At 41.3% G+C, this 22,736-nt stretch overlaps 1 protein-coding gene and 1 long non-coding RNA gene across 3 annotated transcripts in view; both read left to right on the plus strand.

The window, feature by feature from the left end:
* Nucleotides 1-305: 305 nt before the first annotated feature.
* On the plus strand, nt 306-6,581 carry LOC310648669. Its single transcript, XR_014494129.1, has 4 exons — nt 306-441; nt 1,425-1,673; nt 4,106-4,402; nt 6,428-6,581. It is a non-coding gene; the product is annotated as an uncharacterized lncRNA (long non-coding RNA).
* Nucleotides 6,582-11,830: 5,249 nt separating this feature from the next.
* The window catches only part of LOC310648632 (tyrosine-protein phosphatase non-receptor type substrate 1-like), a 61,716-nt gene continuing 50,810 nt past the window's right edge, over nt 11,831-22,736 (plus strand). For both annotated transcript variants that reach the window (XM_083376581.1, XM_083376582.1), the window contains exons 1-4: nt 11,831-12,040; nt 15,425-15,529; nt 18,910-18,963; nt 21,042-21,101. In XM_083376581.1, the coding sequence (XP_083232707.1) occupies nt 11,932-12,040; nt 15,425-15,529; nt 18,910-18,963; nt 21,042-21,101 (328 nt within the window). In that variant the 5' untranslated portion in view covers nt 11,831-11,931. The remainder of the gene's footprint in view (nt 12,041-15,424; nt 15,530-18,909; nt 18,964-21,041; nt 21,102-22,736) is intronic.

Raw genomic sequence — 22,736 nt, forward strand, 5'->3', positions numbered from 1 at the left:
AAGAAAACCAAAAGAGGAAAAGCACAGACCTGGGAACTCAGACCCACAGTTCCTAAAGAGACCACTGTGGCTTGTTTGAATGTAGTAAAGGTGTTAAATACAGAAATAAACTTTGCATAGACATTAGGCACTAAATTTTACACTCTCAATTACTGAGCACTGGTGGAATTATTTCTCTGCTTTTTCTCTTCTCCCTTGGGGCAACCATTTAGCTCTCAAGGGAGTTTAATGTAGAATTCACGCTTCAGAGCAGTCTATTTTGCTAAAATTGTTGCTGTTCTGACCGCTTCTTTAAGTTTGTTTGAGCCTTGTTTGCTTTAGCTGGTAGGAAGGAGACAATGGCACCCGTTCTGTGCTCCTTGCTTCTTCTATGCCTCTCCTACTACTGGACAGCAGCCACTGAAACACCCATGGAAACCGTGCAGGTGATCCAAGTCACAGGTGGGTCTTGTAGATGGTTGGGGATGGTTGAAGACTGAGCTGATAACCGATTTCAGATTAACATGTAGGTATAGCATGGGAAAGTCAGCAGTGTCCTGACAGTTAGAATAATTAATCAGTGGAATGACTTGCCACCAGAAGTTGTAGATGCTCCAAAACTGGAGGTTTTTAAGCAGAGATTGGACAACCATTTGTCTGAAATGGTATAGAGATTCCTGCCTGAGCAGGGGGTTGGACGAGAAGATCTCCAAGGTCCCTTTCAACTCTGATATTCTGTGCAGTGTAAAACTTTAGAAACAATGTGTGTCTTTTTTCCATTTTGGCCAGTCCCAACCCAAATATCTGAGGCTCGCAAGCTTGAGATCAGAAAGCACCATAACGTGGTTTGTTTGCTTTTCTTATCACTCTCCATGTCTTTTTTCCTGTTATGTCATGTATTTTAGGTTGTAGATCTGTCTCTTTTTTTAAAAAAATGTCGTACATAGACAATACATGTATTCAGTAAGCATTATTTTAACCATTTTCAGAAATCTTGGAGATCTGAAATTCAGTTTTGGAAGCCATCAGGTACTATTAAACATTGGGATAAAAGACAACAACAACCCAGCATCAGTTTAGATATTGTTTATTAATTTTTAAAAGCTGTGTAAATTGCTCCATTTGTCATTTGATCCCTATTCTAATTTGCTGGCTTAATTTAATCCATTTTAAGAATTTGCTGTATTATATTTTAACTAGTATTAGAACTGAATTCTTCTTGAGAAACTTTTAATTGAAAAATTCCTTTTTCAGTTGGTAGTAACAATTATAAATTCTTTGATGGTTACTAATTATATGTTTGATTTTGAAAGTATCATTGTTTTTATTTGACCTGTTGAGCACTTCCATGTGATGAAAAAGTGATCTACAAACACTAATCAGAAAAAAAAATACTTGCTCCTAGAAAGAAACAAAAGTTTTAAGAACTATATCTCATGTTTCAGAATTCCAGCAAGTTTCTTTACCCTGCATTCTGGATCACCCTCTGACTTCAAGTGACTTAGATCTGAACTGGCTTGGTCCAAAAAGGAATGAACTGCTGTACGTAAATTTGGGGTACCACCACCCAAAGGCAAGGTTGAATGCTATGTGGGGCTTGTCGCTCTACAGAACTGATGTGCAAAACACCACTTGGTTTACCTGTCATTGGAATGACCGGTCAGGAAACCCACATGTGCTCCCAAACAGGACTAGTAAGTGTTATAATTCTAAAAGCTATTAATAATGAAAAGTTGTTACAGAATTGCCTGTTCTCCCGAGCTCCCTCCATCCCTCACTTTGACCTTCCACCATCCCTAGCCACATTGACCCTGTTGGCTGGGGGATGACTAGAGTTATCTGTCAAGACCCCATATGGGAAGTCTGCTCTAGAAACAGTGGGTAGGAAATTCATCTTTTATTTTGCATTCAAAATGTTATGTATTGTTGATGATGCATAAGTCCAGGATGAAAAGAATCTAAGTAGGACAGCATAGCAGGTAACAGCATGGCCTTCAAATTAGTCACTGGTGTCCAAAAAATGTGGTACTACTAGACAAGAAAGAAGAGAAGGAAGATCCAACATGATATGGCAATTACACCGATTGACTGGGACCAAGGAGAGGCAGGTTAAAATCTTCCCTCAGCCACAGAATCTAGCTAAGCTGCCTTGGGGCCAATCAGTCTCTCTTCCTATCCATCCCAGCCCAATCTCCCAGGGCTAATTTTAATGGGGAAAACTTAAATATCTGTATGTCATGTCCTGGAAGAAAGGTATATTTAACAATAAAACATATGCATGTGGAAGAAGAAGAATGGTGATAATTGCTTAGATGGTATTATTGTTATGGCCAACATCCTGTATAAACTAAGAATATACCCCATAATACTTTGCCTTTTGATCTGCAAGGCAGAATTCTCAAGTCCTTTGACTGTGGATGGTTATAGGATAAGGTGACCATGATAGTCTAAAATATGCATAAGGGACCACTTAAGGAAAAATAGTTAGAGGGATAGAGGAGAAAAATGTGGGGCTGGGAAAAAGATAATTTTCTGGGCTGAAAAAAAAGAGTGGGCTAGGTAGATAATAACAACATCTGCCTCTTGAGAAGGATTCAATAGATGGATAAAAATGCCAAATCCTATCTAAACATCTAGCTGATTGTGCAAGGAAGCATAATAATAATTCATTAAATTTATACACCACCCATCTCCCAATGAATCTGGATGGTTTACCCCAGTGGCCCCCAACCTCTTTCGTGGAGAGAGGTTTTTCCATGGACTGAAGGGGGCCTGGTTTGGTGTGCTGTCTGCATCCTGTGTGTGGGACTTGGCTTGTTTGTGCAGCCCGGTTTCTGGCATGCCGTAGCTCAGTGCTGGTCCACAGACTAAGAGTTGGGGACCTCTGGTTTACCTGAAGCTATTTTTTCAGGTGGAAATGATTCTGACAACCTCCAAGAAAAAATGAAAACATATGAGAAAAAAGGCTATGAAGATCGTGATGGTAATTTTTCAGATGGAAACAGCTCTTTCCCTTATGTCAGGCATCAGGCACCAGAACAACACCATGAGTTAATCAGAGTTGCCTCTTTATTATTGCTTAGCTATGGTATTTACAAGGGAACAGCTGGATGAAGACTTTGGGAATTCCAAGGTGGGATGATGGTGGTGGTGGTGGTCTCCGTTGATTCCTTGTCTGCAAGGACTCCAACCTCCCCAGTCTTTTCACTCCTCCCCCCCACTCTAGCTAGAGATTCCACCACACTTGAGGCCGAATCAGAACCGGCTTCCATTTTTCATTGGGGATAGGGGGGTGGGGTGAGTAATCTTTCTATTACCATAAGGGAAAGGCAATGACTGAAATGAATAGGGAAGAAGTATAAATTTGTGTGGGGTTGGAAAGAGGTGAATAAGGGGATTTTACATGAATTCATCTTTGGTAGGGTGTAGGTTATAACCCATCAATTTAGACCAGGGGTCTTCAAACCTGGTCCTTTTATGACTTGTGGCTGGCTGAGGAATTCTGGGAGTTGAAGTCCACAAGTCACAAAAGGGCCAAGTTTGAAGACCCCCTGATCTAGATGATGCTTGCTTTTTCCCCCCCACCAAAATCCTTTAGTTGTATTGGGCTATACTTTCCACTATTTGTAACATATATTGATGGGATTTGTAATCAAACACATGAATGGAGGTTTAGAAGATGGAAGATAATTCCTTTAATTACTAAAGAGTGATAAGCAATGGACAGGAATTGAATAGCAAATCTGTGAGTGGAATTGGCATTATTTTTAAATGGGGAAATACTCTGTCATACCTCAGACTGCAAACATCTGGAATGTGCTCCACATTTTTGTAGCCAAAATAAAATATTCTTAAGACTTGGCAAGTGTGCCTGTAATGTGAAGGTGACCTGGGACATATATAGAACTATCATGGAATGAATCTTATAAATATTTTAAGTTCATTTTTTTAAAAATTGAAAATTAAAGCTTCTTTAAAACAGAATCATTACCCTTTAAATTTCTGAGCTGTCTGAAGTGTAGCCAAAATGCACCTAGGCTTTAAAACGTCTTCAAATTTCTTAAGTGAAATTAATGTAAAAATTGTGCTTCAGCTCAACTTATTATTACTAACTTTTCTTCTGCAGAGCACCAGGAAGACTTGTCTCATTCAGCAATGGAACCCCAATATTTTTCTTGTGATGCCCCAGTGCACAGAAACTGGACAGAGGGGACACTGCTCTGGATTCAGCATGATTCACCAGATCAAGTTATGGTTCTGATTAATATAACAATACGGCGTTCCATTCGCTACTCACTGGATATGAATGCTAGTTTTGTTTCTTTGATCCTTCCAAGAGTAACTCTTGAAGATGCTGGGAACTATTCCTGCCACTGGAAAAACCAGACATGCCATTTTCATCTAGAGGTGATAGCAAAGACAGGTGCGGCTCTAAGTTAATGGGTGGGAAGGGAAAGCTCTGATTGCATATAAGTTATTATAAACTCAGGCATGCCAACGGGTTTATAAAATCCAAACGTATTGCAGGTAGTCCTCAACTCACAACAGTTTGTTTAGTGACCGTTCAAAGTTACAACGGCACTGAAAAAAAGGGACTTATCCCCAGGATCATGTGATGAAAATTCAGATGCTGAGCAACTGGTTCATATTTATGACCGCTGCTGTGTGCCGGGGTTATGTGTATCATGACCTTTTGCGACCTTCTGACAAGCAAAGTCAATTGGGAAGCCAGATTTGCTTAACAACCGCTTATCAACTGCAGTGATTCACTTAACAACTCAGGCAAGAAAGGTCGTAAAATGGGGCAAAACTCACTTAATAAATGTCTCACCTAACGACAGAAATTTTGGGCTCAATCGTGGTTGTAAATTGAGGACTATCTGTATTTCCAATCTGAAAAAATGATAACTTTGTTTTTGAAAAATTCATATTATAACCCCATAGTATCTATTTATAGAAACTATAATCTAGATCTGTGTTTTTCAATCTTTTTTTTTAAAAAAAACTGTGGCCCTCTTCCAACCTTGTTTTTCTCCTGTGGTGCTACCATCCATCCCTCACCCTTTTCCCATTACCAGATACAGACATAGGACAGTATGTGCGTGTTTTCTGTGCAATGTAATATTCTTTGCATATATTATCTGTGGCCGCTCAGCAGATGTTGTGGTTCCCAATGACATATTTGTCACTACTGGCCCTCTTGAAATATCCTAGGGTCCTCAGGGGGCACTGCATATGATAGAAGTGCTGATCTACATTTAAACAGAGGGTTATGGGTAATCTATATGATAAAAAAGGTCTTCAAGTGGCAGATCATAGATCAGAGTGGGACATCAACTCTACAGGAAGGCTAATATTACTTTTATTGAGAATCTTGCAATGCTCTTTTTATTTCCCCCACCCCCTCGAATGAATTAGGAAGGTATCTGCCTGAGCAGGTTCCAAACGTTATCTCGTTTTGGACTTTAAAAATGCTTCAACTTTTTGGCATAGGAAATGGTTTCTGCAAACCTCTGCCAATGTCATTTTCCTTACACCATATAGCAGTGTTTCTCAACCTAGGGAATTCTGGGAGATGAAGTCCACCCAAGGTTGCCAAGGTTGAGAAGCATTGCTATATACAGTAATCTAGTCACATTTTCCGATTAGCACCATTATGTACATTTGTTGCCTTATTGTTCAGACAGGTAACAAGCTATGAATGACACTGTAGCTGGAACCAGTATTCTATGCTTGGATTTTCACTAGCATTGACTGTTTCATCAGGCGCTGAAAAATTGATAATAGCCTTTAAGCCTAACATCCAGGCCTGAATACAGGATATTTAGGACCCAGATTGTTGGGGGCAATAAGCTGACTTTGTAATAATGCCGCTTGGGGTGTGTGTGAAAGCCCTAATAAGCAGGTATATACATAGAATGAAGGCTACTGCTAAGCTTGTAAGCCGCCCTGAGTCTTCGGAGAAGGGCGGGATATAAATGGAATTAAAATAAAAAATAAAAATAAAATTTAGTTTGAAAAATTAACGTTTAAAATGCTCAGTGCCTAATGTTTATTTACACTGTGCAAGCGTAATATGGAAACATGCTAAAAATTGTGATGGGCAACAGATTCAACCAGTATTTGATTATTATTTTTTTAAAAAGTACTATTATATTTAATACAAGTGCTTATTAAAAACCAGAATTGGAATAGCAGGCGGTGTCTTAGAAGACACATCTTCTTTTCTTTCAAATAGAGGGAATACAAATTGATTTATCCTCAAGCATATATATTTGAATTTATTTGTTGCAGTTTTCATTTAATGTTAATATTATTGATTTATTATTTACTACATATGTGCATTATCTGTAGAAAAAACCCTGCTTCTTGCTTTAGAAATATCTTTGAATTGAAGCTTAATAAGTTCTAATCGTATCTTTTTCTTCCTTCCTTTGCATCCCATTAGAAGTTGTTTGGCACTGGATGATTTGGTCTGTAGCGCTGGTATATATGATTGTTTGCCTTGGCTCCGTTTTTTGTTTTCTAACATTCCGGCAAGGTACGTATCTTTACATTCAGAAGATTAATGAGAGAAATGTATGGTTAAATATTCCCTGTAAGTTATTTTGCTATCTCCGATGGGTTAAATCTAATAGGTTAATAAAAATCTAATGCCTTCAATATAGATAGTGACAATTGTTTTTAAAAACCTTGTAAACCACCCTGATTCCTACGGGAGAAGGGCGGTATATAAGTTTAATAAAATAAATAAATAAATAAATATTTCTTCCCATTTGGATATAGCTAGTCCTTGATTTATGACCACAACTGGATCCAGATTTTTCATTTTTAAGCAAAGCAGTTATTAAGTCAATCCCAATTTTACAGCCTTTTTTGACACAACGTTAAGCGAATTACTGTAGTTATTCAATGGATCACAAGGTTATTAAGTAAATCCAGCTTCCCCGATTGAAAATAATGATGATGATGATAATAATAATAATAATAATAATAATGATGATGATGATGATGATGATGATGATGATGATGATGATGATGTTGGAAGGGACCTTGGATATCATTTAGTCCAACCCCCTACTCAGGCAGGAAACCCTATACTATTTCAGACAAATGGCTGTCCAGTCTCTTCTTAAAAACTTCCAGTGTTGGAGCATTCACCACTTCTGGAGGCAGGTTGTTCCACTGGTTAATTGCTCTAACTGTCAGGAAGTTTCTCCTTAGTTCTAGGTTGTTTCTCTCTTTAGTTAGTTTCCATCCGTTGCTTCTTGTCCTGTCTTCAGGCGCTTCGGAGAATAGCTTGACTCCCTCTTCTTTGTGGCAGCACCTGAGATATTGGAACACTGCTATCATGTCACCCCTCGCCCTTCTCTTCATTAAACTAGACATACCCAATTCCATCAACCGTTTCTTGTATGTATTAGCCTCCAGTCCCCTAATCATCTTTGTTGCTCTTCTTTATATTCTTTGTAGAGTCTCAACAACTTTTTTACATCGTGGTGACCAAAACTGGATGCAGTATTCCAAGTGTGGCCTTACCAAGGCATTGTAAAGTGGTATTAATACTTCACATGATCTTGAATCTATCCCTCTTTTAATGCAGCCTAGCACTGTGTTGGCTTTTTTGGCAGCTGCAGCACACTGCTGGCTCATGTTTAAGTGATTGTCCACTAGGACTCTAAGATCCCTCTCACAGTTACTACTATTGAACAAGGTATCACCTATACTATACCTGTACATTTGGTTTTTCTTGCCTAAATGTAGAACCTCACTTTTTTCACCATTGAATTTCATTTTTGTTAGATAGCACCCATTGTTCAAATCTGTCCAGATCATCCTGTATCTTAAGCCTATCTTCTGGAATATTGACTATTCCTGCCAGCTTGGTGTCGTCTGCAAATTTGATGAGTTCTCCATCTATCCCCTCGTCCAAATTGTTGATGAATAGAATAGACCTGGAAGGGACCTTGGAGGCCTTCTAGTCCAGCCCCCCGCTCAAGCAGGAGAACCTATTCCATCTCAGATATGTGACTATCTAGCACCTCTTCTTAAAAATCTCCAGTGATGGAGCACTCACAATTTCTGGAGGCAACCTGTTCCATTGGTTAATTGTCCTCACAGTCAGGAAGTTTCTCCTTAATTCCAGGTTGCTTCTCTCTTTGGTCAGTTTCCAACTATTGTTTCTTGTCCTGCCCTCTGGTGCTTTGGAGAATAAAATGACCCTCCCTTCTTGGTGGCAGCCCCTCAAATACTGGAACACTGCTATCATGTCTCCCCTATTTCTTTTTTTCTTTAGACTAGCCAAACCCAAGTCCTGCAGCCATTCTTTGTACGTTTTAGTCTCCAGGCCTTTGATCATCTTAGTAGCTCTTCTCTGAATTTTTCCCAAACTCTTGACATCTTTTTTGTGATATGGTGACCAAAATTGGTTGCAGTATTCCAGGTGTGGTCTTACTAGGGTTTTTTAAAGCAGTACTAATACCTCGTATGATCTTGATTCTATGCCTCTGTTTATACAACCCAGGATTGTATTAGATTTTTTGGCAGCTGCTGCATACTGCTGGCTCATTGTTAAGTGATCGTCCACTAGGACTCCAAGGTCCCTCTCTCAGTTACTGTTTTTAAGCCAGGTCTCAACCAATCTGTACTTATACCTTTGATTTTTCCTGCCTAAATGTAAAACTTTGCTTTTCTCCACATTGAAACTCATTTTGTTGGATAAGGCTTGATTTTGCTTGTCAGAAGCAGGGTGGGAAGATTGCAACTGGTGATCACATGATCTCACTACAATCAATGCAAATTCTGGACTTTTATTTGGATACTTGAGCTGTAGGTTGACATTATGCTAGTTACCATGACCTTAGGGATACTGCAATGATCATAAAAGCTAGGACAGGCCATAAGTCACTTTTTTTAAAGTGCCTGTTGTAACTTCAAACAGTTGCTGAATGAATGGTTGTCATTCAAGGACTACCTCTATTACTTTTAAAATTTACATGGCTCGAGAGAATGCTCTAGGAGTCCTCCTTGGTTGTGATTATTTGAGATTAATCCCTTTGGAATGCTTCACAGGGACCCAGCTTGACTCTTCTCCATAGTCCCATTCATTATTTGGGAATAACTCTCTGGTAAACTGAGGTACCCGATAGGCCTTTTGACTGTTGTTTTAAATATTTTTAATATCTTGAGCTCTAATTTTGATGTTTTGTTGCAGACCTCTGAGAGACCTCAGTAAATGATGATATTTTAGGGTGAATAAAATAAATGAAGGAATAACATCATATTAACTTTAGAGCAGACATGTCAAACACAAGGCCCGGGGGCCCAGATGCGGCCCGCGAAGTGGTTTCATGTTGCCCATGAACCCATCCTGGAAACAGTGAGGGAACGGCCCCCACTGCCTTGGCCCTGGCCCAGAGACCCTCCTTCTGCCAGAGACCCTCAGATCTGTCCCACTCCTGCCCAGGCCCCCATAGGCACCCTTGATGCCAATGATGTAGAGCTGGCCATGCCCACCCAGTAGGCCATATGCACTCTAGCCACGCCCACCCAGTAGGCCACGCCCACCCAGGCCATACCCACCCGGCCCCCTGAGGGCAACCGCAATGCTGATGTGGCCCTCAATGAAATTGAGCCCTGCTTTAGAGGCATTATAACCTCTGAGGGTTCCTTGTGACAACTGTCCCATCTTGTCATAGAGCTAGTTTGGTCTCGTGGTTCAAGCACCAGTCTAGAAATGGGAAGACTGTGAATTTCATGCCTTTAGGCATAAAAGCCAGCTGGGTGACTTTGGGCCAATTACTCTCTCTTAGCCTAACCCACCTTGTAGGCTTGTTGTTGTGGGGGAAATAGGAGGAGGAAGGAGTATTAAACCTCCACTTGCTTTTTACTAAGAGCACATACTGCCCCTTCTAGCTCTGTTCTTGCTGTTCCTCTCCCAAATGAACTGACCCATCCCCGTTTATTATTTCTCTGCCAGGAACTATTGATAGTTTCTTCTGAGTGGGTTTATAGTTATTCCTTAAGAGTTGCAGGTTGGTCAGTAAGAACAGCAAGTAACAAAGGGGCTCTCATGAACCATTGGAAATAATACAGTATGCATTATTTATCTTTTTTTTGTTATTAGTGCAAATTATATAGACAGTGGGGAAGGTAGGACCACGGAGGAGGAGGCATAAAAGCTTAGCGCCCCTTAGCCAATTTTATGTCCTAAAGTAGAAGTGAATTGCATTTATGTGACTTGCATTTACGTGTAGTGTTGTGTAGCGGGTTCTTTGGTGCAGGAATGAAGACGAGGTAAATGAGTACAGGAAAACTCATGGTTTACTTAATCAGAACTGGGGAAATGGTTGCAACTAGCTGCAATATATAGTCTAGCCCCTAGGCAGCAGCCAATAGGTTTGAAGCAACCATTGCCGCCTAGAGACAGCCAATAGCAGCACTGGAGACTTGTACTCCGGGTTGCTGGAGAGTCGTTAGCTGCTCCAGCTTACCACGTGGTATTACTAATGAGCCCAGTACATAACATGTAGGATGGGTCCCTTTTTCAGGGCAAACTTTATCAAGTTATAATGTATATGTGTGTTCATACATTTGTGTCTGAGAAAGAGAATTAATGGAGAATAAATGGATGAAGAGGTAGTTTTCATCTACTTTGGACTCTTTCCCTGAATGTTGCATGCAGCCGCCCAATTTATTTTTCCTGAAATATGAAATCTTCAGGTAATTTCCCCCCTCTTTGACACACTAGTGCCTTGTTTCTCAACCTCAGCAACTTTAAGATGTTCCTGGCTGAGGAATTCTGTAGTTGAAGTCCACACATCTTATAGTTACTGAGGTTGAAAAACACCACACTAGTGTGCCAAAATGGCTGCAGTGAAGAAAATCCATTACATAAAATGCTGTCTGTCCACCTTTCTTCTTTCAGTCCACCGAACTCGCAGACAACAAAAGAAGTTGATGAGTCATAATGGCAGGCAAGTACTTATGATGTAACAGAGTGCAAGAAAGTAGTGGGAATTGTGCACCAAATTTGGAGAACAATGTGTAAGAGAAACTTGTGGCCTCTACAAGACAGGCCTGGCAAAGGGGCAACAGGAGGGAATAGATAAGATAAATGAAGGAATAACTCCATATTAACTTTATTGGCAAAGAGTGAGCATCTGGTGGTGAAATTCCAGATGTTTTGTAGACTTGAAATCCTAAAGCATAAATACTTAAGCTGTGCAGTACCTGAAAATTTGGCATACAGAAAAAAAATAATCAAAAGTGTTTAGCAGATTAGAATTTTTAGCAAGGCAGAAGAAGGAAATGATTAAATACATGCCCAGATAAGCTTTATGTCAATTAGATTAGATTCAGTCCTTGGCATGTTTATCTCCTCCTTCTTGGAAAGTCATGCTACAAGCACAGTACTCAGGGTCAAGTCTGATCTTCAACCCAGAATAAGAGATGGCTCTTTGCCCCAGATCAATCTTTCCCAAATCTGGTGGCCTCCAATTTTCTGAGGGAACAGTTGCTAGAAATAATTCTTATTTGACTGCATGTCTAGCCCATTTACTAAAATTAGTCTATGTCTATTGGAGATTCCTTAATTTTATAAATCCCATTAATACAGTAAGGTACCTTTAGGTTCTGAATTAAATGGTTTTAATGAGTCTGGGGAGAGGAGAGAGATTTCTAGGTTGAAATTATGTATTTCTCAACTCCCTGCTGCATATAGGGACTCAATAAGGATCCCAGATATTTTCCCTGACCCTAACCCTCCCCTAATGGCCCAGGTGATAATTGTTATCAGATATAGTATTCTAGTGGACTATTTGAAGCTGATGAGAGATAACCACAACTGTCCTCCCAAAAAGGCTCACACTGTGGAGCATTTGATGTCCAAAAGAGAACATTTCCTTCACCTCTGTGCCGCGACAAAGCTACTTGTGTTCAACTCAGATCTTGATGTCATTCACATTTTATGTGTCTCTCATTTCCAGAAGATATTTTTATGCCAAACGGAAAAAAAGATCTATTGCCAATAGGATTACGGTATGCCCAGGAAATGATGATGGTGAGTTTATTAGGACCATTCATAAAATTCTTCCTCATGAATATGCTAATGTGCATTTTCCCACTACTTAAATTGGCAGAAAGATATGCTAGCGAAAGTTGCTTTAGGAATGTGGCAAAACACAGATGTTGTCCTTACAGATTTAATGCAGGACAAATTAAGGAAAGTAATTGGCAGATCTTCTGGCTCCAACCAAGCATTATCTACACTAGGAAAATCATCTCCCTAACATGGGCTTGGGCTGGAGTTGAAGAGAAGGGGAGATTTCACATGTAGCAAGTGTGCTCTGGTTTCACGCAAGTATGTTGTATGGTACAGAAAACACTTTGGGGCATAGGTTTAGCATTATTCTGTAGTAGTGTTGTTGCAAAAGGTTGTTTATTGTGAAAGAAGTTTCCCTATTCTGGAACAATGCTAAACTCATAAGAAACTTGAAACACCCAATTATGGGAAAGGTTGCAAGGCGAAGTAGGAAAGAGCTTTCTATTGCATCAAACAATGTCTCTCTTAAACATGCCTGCTCTATTTATCAGTGATTTTTTTTAAAAAGACATTTTGAGAAGAACTCTTTGGATACCACCAAAGGTAGGTGTCATGGTTCCGATAAATGAGACAGTTCAAACAAAATGCAGGCATTGTTTATCTAAAAAGTCTTAATAATGAAATTAAACATCAGCACTCATGGAAGGATGCCAGAATCTGAGATCTCCTCCCCTCAAACCCACTGTAACACATACAATCCCCACCCTTATCTACACATCATAAATCACATTATCCAATTAGTTTTACATATTTATTTATTTATTAGATTTATATACCGCCCTTCTCCCGAGGGACTCAGGGCGGTGTACAGGGCAATTAAAATATAACATACAAAAGTTAAAAATAGATTAAATTAAATTTAGCCCCAAACAAAATAAATTAAATTATGAAATTTAAAACCCCAATCCCTCAGTCCAGGCCGGCAAGCTCGAATAACCAGGTTTTCAGGTCATGGCGAAAAGAGCGAAGGTCGGGAGCCATCCGGAGCTCCACAGGCAGCTGATTCCAGAGGGCAGGCATGCCCACAGAGAATGCTCTCCCCCTGGGGGCCACCAGCCGGCACTCCCTGAGGAGACCCTCTCTGTGGGAGCGCACAGGGCGATGGGAAGTTGACGCCGGCAGCAGGTGCTCCTGAAGATAATCTGGACCCATGCCATTTAGGGCTTTATAGGTCATCACCAGCACCTTCAATCTCACCCGGAGGACAACTGGGAGCCAATGCAGCTCACGGAGAAGAGGCGTTACATGGGAGTATTGGGAGACCACCATCACATGAGGTTTCACTTCCCATTCTGTACGCCGGCTTTTCTAATCTTCTTAAAACATCCGCTGTTTCCCCCCAAAGCAAAGCAATTTAAAGTAACAGGCTGTCTCTTATATTGTCAGGGCAAAAATATGTCAATGTTTGCAGCACTGACAGTAGGTTCAGAAGGAAATTGTGCCGAACGGAGCAGGGTGAAAGGCCAGACCCACCCATCATCTTTGTATTCTTGTATGTGTGTGTTTGTGAACACAGGCGTGTATGCACACAAGATGTTTTTCCAATACATTGATGTAGTTTATTTTTTTGATGACATATTGAAAATTTGAAACTGAGGCAACCTTGCGGTCAAGCTGCCCAAGGTCTTTGCTGTTGAAACTGGGGGTAGTCTTAACCGCAGACTCCTGACTGCACAGCTGCTTTCACGGCTTCCTTTTCCTTGAAAGAAGGAAAGCAGGGAGAAGTAGCTTTTAAGCAGGCCCTCTGCGGCAGGAAGTGAGTCCTGGGTGCTGGGAGAATTGTTCTGTTCTCCCTAGTTCCCCTGTTACCTAAGAGAATAGCCCCTTGGCTGCCACTTCTCAAATCCCATGAAGCTGTCAGTCCAGGCAGTCAGAGAACTGACAGCAGCAACTTGTGGGTTTTCAACTGCCAAGTACTGACCCAAAGGAGGTGCCCCCTCCAGCTTGCCTCTTTCCTCCCTCTTTGCTCCATGTGCAGACAGAACCCTTTTCTTCATGCTGAGTTAGAATAGAGACTGGAAGTGCAGCCAGCAATTCTTTAATTTAGTATACATTTCTGCCATCACATGTCATGTAGACGTATAGAGTAGCATAGAATGGAGTGGAGTGGAGTGGAGTGGAGTGGAGTGGAGTGGAGTGGAGTGGAGTGGAGTGGAATGGAATAGAATAGAATAGAATAGAATAGAATAGAATAGAATAGAATAGAATAGAATAGAATAGAATAGAATAGAATAGAATAGAATAGAATAGAATGGAATGGAATGGAATGGAATGGAATGGAGTGGAGTGGAGTGGAGTGGAGTGGAGTGGAGTGGAGTGGAGTGGAGTGGAGTGGAGTGGAGTGGAATAGAATGGAATGGAATGGAATGGAATGGAGTGGAGTGGAGTGGAGTGGAGTGGAGTGGAGTGGAGTGGAGTGGAGTGGAGTGGAGTGGAATAGAATAGAATAGAATAGAATAGAATAGAATAGAATGGAATGGAATGGAATGGAATGGAATGGAATGGAATGGAATGGAATGGAATGGAATGGAATGGAGTGGAGTGGAGTGGAGTGGAGTGGAGTGGAGTGGAGTGGAGTGGAGTGGAGTGGAGTGGAGTGGAATAGAATAGAATAGAATAGAATAGAATAGAATAGAATAGAATAGAATAGAATAGAATAGAATAGAATAGAATAGAATAGCTTTATTTGGCCAAGTGTGGAATTTGTCTCCAGTACAGAAGCTCTCAGTGTACATGGAAAGTAACAGAATAATAATCATAATCATAATATGACAGCATTTGACTGCTGCTGCTGGGTTTGGAAGCGACATCATGAATGAGGCAGCCTTGCAGCAGCAGTGTTTACTCTTCAGGAGATGATGACATAGAATAATAGGGCTGCCCAAACTCTTCTTTAAAATCTCCAATGAGGGAGCATCCACAACTTCTGGAGGCAAGCCATTCCATTGATTAATTGTTCCCACTCTCAGGAAAATTCTCCTTAGTTCTAGGTTGCTTCTCTCTTTAATGATCTTCCACTCATTACTTCTTGTGTTGCCCCCAAGTGCTTTGGGTAATAGATTGACATCCTTTTCTTTGTGAGGGGAATGTAATAAGGGTAATGCCTTTGTATAATTTCTGGAATATTCTTATAGACAAAACCAGAAATTTTTAATATAGAATTAATATAGTGTGAAGCAAATGCAAGGGTCTTGTAGCATCTTGAAAGATTACAATTTCCTTCATGGCACACGAAGGTGCATGCTCAATGGATTATGCATCTTGTATCATTATTTGGCTTTAAGATATCTCCTTCGGAAGAGATAATTTGATGCCATGTGCTTCTTGTCTCTTAAGTCACAGAGCAAGTTGATGCTTATGAAAACATGCGGCCAGAAGTGGGTGCACAACGTGGTCAAAGGTTACTGCAGAAAGGAAAAATCTTGCCTGATACTCTCAAGTTGGAAGGTAAGTACAGATAGGCAGGGCATAGGGTTAGGCACTGTGTGTGCAATTTGTAATAGAGGAAGTGCCAATAATAAAAATGGTGTAAAGAGCAAAGACTGATTATGACTGAAGTAATGGGACGAGTAACAGGCGCTCACTCTGTTACGCGGCACTCGGGATTCGACCCACCAAACTGCCGACCTCCTGATCGACAAGCTCAGCGTCCTAACCCACTGAGCCACCACGTCCCTTTAATGGTACAGTAATAGCAAATAATATTATATGATCAGGTGAGGTAGCATTCTAAACATCACACTTACTCTGTCTTTTTTTTTATGATCTGTAACCCCTTGATTTGGGATGGGGTCAGGGTGACTGGGTGGAGATGAGCATTTACTGGCCAGATGCCCTTCCTTACACCTACGTGGAGTTTGCAGCAGATATTTTCTCTTTGCACCCTGAGAGACATCAGTCTTTATCTATACCCTATGAATTGCTTTTAAAAATCTGACTTTGATGAGGGTGAAGTTTCATTCTCCAAGCTGGTGGGTTGGTTTCTGAATGTTTCGTTACTAAGTAACATCTTCAGGGAAGTTTAGGCAGGGTGGGATTCAAATACCTGAACAGTTCTCTGCGGGGACACCACTTCTAGAAGTCCAGTGGGCCATTTTGGGGCTGGGAGGCCTCCGCGGCTCAGAACGGACTTCCAGAAGTGGCATCCATGTACTTCCGGCAGTCTGTTCTGGGCCTTGTGAAAAAGAGCTAGGGCTTCAGCCATTTTGCTGAAGTCAACCAAAAATTAGCTACCAGTTCCACCGAACCGGTGTGAACCAGCTGAATCCCACCACTGATTTTAGGGGATATCAGTGTTCTTCTGTTTATATGGGGCTCAGGTGTGGGTATGTGAAGTGATGGATCTTGTGATGGGTCAGGTGTGAGTCATTGGTGAGTCTTGTGATGGGCCTTGGGGAAGTTACATCAGGTCAGGGTCATTTGGGAGGTGTACTGCTGATGGGAGAGGAGAGGCTTGCATGGTTGGTTGAGGGTCAGTGCTGCCCCTGGTTGGCTGTGTGGTTGATTCTGAGGGGTTTGTAGACTGGTTGTAGGTCAATATGTCTGTTGATGGAATTGTTTGTGAAGTGCCAGGCTTCAATGAACCCACAAGCATGGCGGCTGGTAGTATGGCCAATGATTATTTATTTATTTAGCATATGGCTGGTCACATTTTTGTGTTGCTCCAATCGAACTGATGCTGTTTGGTGTCGGTGTGGGTAAAGATTAAAGATTTGGGATCATGGTGTTTGACTACCAGCCGGTGTTCGTGGATCCTGGTTTTTAATTGACGTGATGTTTGTCCCACGTAGAATTGATTGCATGCTACACCCGAGCTACAGATACTCGTCACTATTGCAAATTGGCTTTGAGTTGCTATTTTGGTTTAATTTCTGAGGGTGTGAAGGCAACGATGCAAAGCACAGGAGAGGAATCCCCAGCTCAAGAGTTCTGAAAAAGTAAATTCTTTCAGAGGTGAGGTTAACAATGAGATAGTTCAGACAAGTAGGCAGAATAGGATGCAGTTTTTAACAGCCCAATCCGCCAAGATGGCTTCATCACTCTTACTGCATGAACAAGGGTCTGTAGTGAACAAGTCTGTAATTTATGATGTTTAGACATGTTCTAAATGTTCCTAGGCATTTATTTATAACTTTTCCTGTTATTGTAAAGCAACATTGCAGTCATAGTCACCTGTGACTAGTAAGGCTTCCTTAAATGAAGGCAGGATGCAAAAAGAAAAAAAATCAGCACAGGAAATGGGTAAAGCTGTTTAAAAACTGAAGAAATGAGGCCCTCCCTCTTTCAACGTGGGGCACCTGCCTTTGCCATGCATAACAACAAACAACAAGACTTGGTCCACTCTGATAACCCCAGAAATGTTGTTGTGACACTGTATTCCTCAGAAACATAGGGTTCTTCAAGAACTTGATGGAGTTCTATGAGAGACTAATGGCAAAAAAGAAAAAAAAATACCAGACCACATTATGCTCATGATGACCCATAAAAAAAATAAGCTGGCCATTTTGTAGATCCTTCTTCTCCTCTTTCTCCTCCTCCTCCTCCTCCTCCTCCTCCTCCTCCTCCTCCTTCTCTGTCTCTGTCTCCTTCTCCTCTTCCAAGTTCTGCATCTTCACACGGTTAAAAAAACAAAACCTTACAATCACTAACAGCAATAGTAAATCTGGTAGTTGCACAGAATAACTTCATGCATTGTGCCACCCAGTGCTTTGTTTGTAAAAGAAAAAGGTGCCGGAACTCACACATGTCATACAACCTGCCTTGCCTACCCTACAAGGTTCCATCCAAAAAAGGTGCCGGAACTCCATTCTGAGCGTTCTATGAGAAAAAAAAGCTCTGGTGCCACCAGTAGTGTTAATAGCATGCTTTGTGCAACAAGCTGGTTCAGCTAGGCAACTTCTTGATACAAGCAACACAGATGAGGGTAGAGGAAGGAAATAAGTTTGACTCTTCCTCTTTTTGCATGATTAAACAAGGAGTTATTTCATTGTGAGTGATTTACAGTAACTTCTACAGTTGACTAATCAATGTGCCAACCTAACAAGGAAAAGAGACTATATTTGTTTCATTTTAAAATACAACTTTTCACAAGCTTCCATGCCCTCTTGCTACCAGATAAGCTATTTTTTTAATCATACAGAACAGTGTTTCTCAACCTTGGCAACTTTAAGATGGCTGGATTTCAACTCCCAGAATTGAATGCCAGCTGGGGAACTCTGGGAGTTGAAATCCACACATTTTAAAGTTGCCGAGGTTAAGAAACGCTTGTAGGGAATGGCTCTTTAATGTGAAAGAGCGTTTAACATTTAAAGTAAGTTTTTTTTTACTTTAGTTCAAAATGGTGTAAACCAAGAAGCAAAAAAGCTTGTAAAAATCAGATGCGATCACGTGATGACTTGCTTAACAACGGCACACTTAACAATAAACTTTCCAGTCCCTATTATGGTCATAAGTCAAGGACTACCTGTAGTATCATGCAGTCCATTCTTAATGTAGGAGGTCAGTGCCTTAAAAAGAGCATTCTCAACCAATCTGAACCACTATATTATTTAGTGAATCAATTAGTGTGACTCCTTCCCATGAAGGGAACCATATACCCTCACAACTACACAAATAATAAAAGTATTTGTGATTGACAGACGTTTCGGACACCTCTCCCACTTGTGGCTTTGCTCCCTGCTACGTGCAAGCGTGATGGGAGTCCCCCTGCAAGTTGCTTGAGACTATCGAGGGGGACGCGACTTGACTTCTGAGAAGCCATGCCTTATGTCAGTCAGAGAAAGCTACTCCAAGATTTGTGCATAACTGTTCCTTCCTTTTCTTCCCAGCAGATGAAGAAGAATATGAATGCCCTGACAGTGAAACCGAGTTGAAGTCAGATGGTAAAATGGGTCAAGTTAGGGGTGGGGGCAGCATGAGATGGGGAAGGAAATTATAGGTCAATAGTTGGCTCTCAAGCCCTAGACGCAGGGTGACCACCACATGTACAGTCAACTGAGAGCTTAATCTCTTACCTGAAAAAATTACTCTCTTGAGATATATAGGGTTGGATGTGGGGAAAGTTGGAATCATATGCTACGGTCATCATAATATGATTTTTCTTTGGGGCAATGCCAAATGAATCAATGAATGATTTGGTTTATATTAGGAAATGCCATGCAATCTTACCCTGTTCTGAACTTACCGGTATTAGTTATGGTTGGCATCAATTTACCTAGTAGAGCACTCCAGTGGCACAGTGTTCTGAGAAACTGAACTCAACATCTCAGTGTTAAAATATAATCTATGCAGGCATAAGAAAGGTAAAACAAAAAACAAAACCCACCCCAAAATAAAAGGAAACCACAGCTCCTGACCAAGCTTTAAATTGGGCAACTAGAAGCATCATAGTAGAATGTGGAAGAGGAAAGTACTACCAGTAATGAAAGTGAAGAAAAAGTGGGCGGGGCAAAATGGCAGCCCTTTCTGGTTGGCTACCAGGTGCTGGTAACGACCTATAAAGCCCTAAATGGCACGGGTCCGGGTTACTTACGGGAGCACCTGCTGCCGGCGTCAACTTCCCTTCGTCCAGTGCGCTCCCACAGAGAGGGCCTCCTTAGGGTGCCGTCGGTCAAAGAGTGTCGACTGGCGGCCCCCAGGGGGAGGGCTTTCTCTGTGGGCGTGCCAGACCTTTGGAACCGTTTACCGGTGGAGCTCCGGACGGCTCCCGACCTGCGCTCCTTCCAACGTGACCTAAAAACATATTTATTTGAACTAGCCGGCCTGGTCTGATGGGTTTAGGGGTATTTTAACATTTTGTATTAATCTATTTAATTGGGCTACTGTATTTAATATTTCTTTTAATTTTTATATATTGTATTTTATTGTATTGCCCTGTACACCGCCCTGAGTCCTTCGGGAGAAGGGCGGTATAAAAATTAAATTATTATTATTATTATTACCATGGGAGCCAGGGACAAATTGCTCTATTTTGCTACCTTAACAAAGTCTGCACGGTGGTGTGAAAAACTGCTGAAAGCTACAGAAAAGTTCTGAAAGCTGCAGAAGGCTTCCGCAGCCCTTGCAAACTGCATTAAGGCAGCAAAATGGAGCCATCTGCTCCATGGCTGCCATTTTGTCCCCCTGCCCCAACAAGAGGTCCAGGGATTGTCAAAAGGTCAGTGTGGGATGGGTATGGGCGTCTGGTGGAAGAAGCCCAAGCACTGCAGGGTCCAGGCAGGGCAGGATGAGGGGAGTGATAGCCAAATCTGGCCCTAGGTTCTGCCTCAGTTTAACTTCCCAATAAACAACGGAGTCGGAAGATCATTTAAAGCAATTTATTAGGGTACCCTAATAAAGTGAGATCTTCCTATGAAAAGGGAGAACCTCACGATCCATCTTACATTCCTTTTGATAGTTAATACAACAAAGAAAAATGAAAGAGGAAAGTTGGTCGGTCAAGATAAGAGTTACCCCTTCTTGCAGAGTAAATCAACTACAAAGCTTGCTTGATAACCAAATGCCACTAAGTTGACACTAAGAACCTTTTTCTTATCAGGAGATAATCTCCAGGATATTCTTCTGAAAATTATCTTTTCAGTTTAGGAATGTTAAAAATTGTCTAATCAATCCTTACAATCCTAGGATACAAGTTTTCCTACGTTCTAGTCTGTACTGAACTTGAATATCATTTTAAAAAAGAAAATAAGTCAAATTAAGATACAAAGTGTCTATGTTAGTTAACAAATTACAAAATTCACGTCCCGTGCCCCTTAGGAGAAAGGCAGCAGGTTTGCAGTGTCCCTCTGGTCAGTCCTAAGGGTGAATGACCACAGGGTACTGCAATGGCCATAGCTCTGAAATGGGGTCATAATGTAGTTTGGGGAGGGGGATGTGTCATCAGTTCAAACTGCAGTTAGGTGACCAGTCATATCTCAAGGACTTCTTGTAACCTTTTTCATCTTGTTTGATTCTGCTTCAGATGAAGAACACTATGAAAATGCTCAAGAAGAAGTGAAACCGGGGGATGTAACTCTGAATGGTAAACTAATTTCTCTTACAAGTTTTGCTTTCCTAATGTAAACACGTAAGATTGTTTCATTGATTTGGTGAAGTGAGCTGATGAACTTTTCAGGGGCAACTGCAAAAAGTTTTTTTAAAAAGTCAAGATGCTGGTCATGACCGTGGGGTCCAGATGCCCTTCTTGATTTGCTTGACCATCTTGTACAGATCCCCCCTGCACCCTCTTTCTTCGGCAGCTTTTTGAATGAGTAAGGTTGCCTGGATAGGAGCAAAACCCTATTCCATTTGTGGGCAGAGAACTACAATTTTTAAGGGTAGGTTAAAAACAAATACTGAAGGAGAATATTAAACATTCAGTTGTGATGTGTATGAGATGGGGAATCCTGAATCTTGTACAGATAGTCCTCGATGTATATCCATTCATTTAGTGACCATTCAAAATGGCACTGAAAAAAAAAGACTTACAACTGATCCTCACTCGTATGACTATTACAGCATCCCCACAGTCATAAGATTCAAATTTGAGGGCTTGGGAACCAACATATATTTATGATGGTTGCAGTGACTCTAGGTCACTGGTCGGCAACCCGTGGCTCTGGAGCCGCATGCAGGTCTTTCAGCCTTCTCCTGCGGCTCCCAGTCGTCCTCCACCATTTGCAGAGAGAGAGAGAGAGGCAGTTGCGCTTCTCTTCTCTTCTCTTCTCTTCTCTTCTCTTCTCTTCTCTTCTCTTCTCTTCTCTTCTCTTCTCTTCTCTTCTCTCTCTCTCTTTCTGATCTTCGGCTTACTATTTGATAAGATAGAAAAATGTGGGTTAGATAGCATCACCACCAGATGGATTCATAGCTGGCTGACAGGCCGTACTCAGCGTGTGGTCCTCAATGGAACTGCATCTACATGGAAGGAAGTGTGTAGTGGGGTGCCCCAGGGCTCTGTTCTGGGCCCAGTGCTCTTCAACATCTTCATCAATGATTTGGATGAGGGGATAGATGGGGAACTCATCAAATTTGCAGATGACACCAAGCTGGCAGGAATAGCCAATACTCCAGAAGATAGGCTTAAGATACAGCAGGATCTGGACAGACTCGAACACTGGGTGCTAGCTAACAAAATGAAATTCAGTGTTGAAAAAAGTAAGGTTCTACATTTAGGCAGGAAAAGTCAAATGCACAGGTATAGTATAGGTGGTACTTTGCTCAATAGTAGTAACTGTGAGAGAGATCTCGGAGTCCTAGTGGACAATCACTTAAATATGAGCCAGCAGTGTGCTGCAGCTGCCAAAAAAGCCAACACAGTGCTAGGCTGCATTAACAGAGGGAGAGAATCAAGATCACGTGAAATACTAATACCACTTTACAATGCCTTAGTAAGGCCACACCTGGAATACTGCATCCTGTTTTGGTCACCACGATGTAAAAAAGATGTTGAGACTCTAGAAAGAGTATAGAGAAGAGCAACAAAGATGATTGAGGGACTGGAGGCTAAAACATATAAGGAATGGTTGCTGGAATTGGGTATGTGTAGTTTAACGAAGAGAAGGGTGAGGGGTGACATGATAGCAGTGTTCCAATATCTCAGGGGCTGCCACAAAGAAGAGGGAGTCAAGCTATTCTCCAAAGCACCTGAAAGCAGGACAAGAAGCAACGGATGGAAACT

The sequence above is a fragment of the Vipera ursinii genome (assembly GCF_947247035.1).
Source record: "Vipera ursinii genome assembly, chromosome: Z".
Taxonomy (NCBI): Eukaryota; Metazoa; Chordata; class Lepidosauria; order Squamata; family Viperidae; genus Vipera; species Vipera ursinii.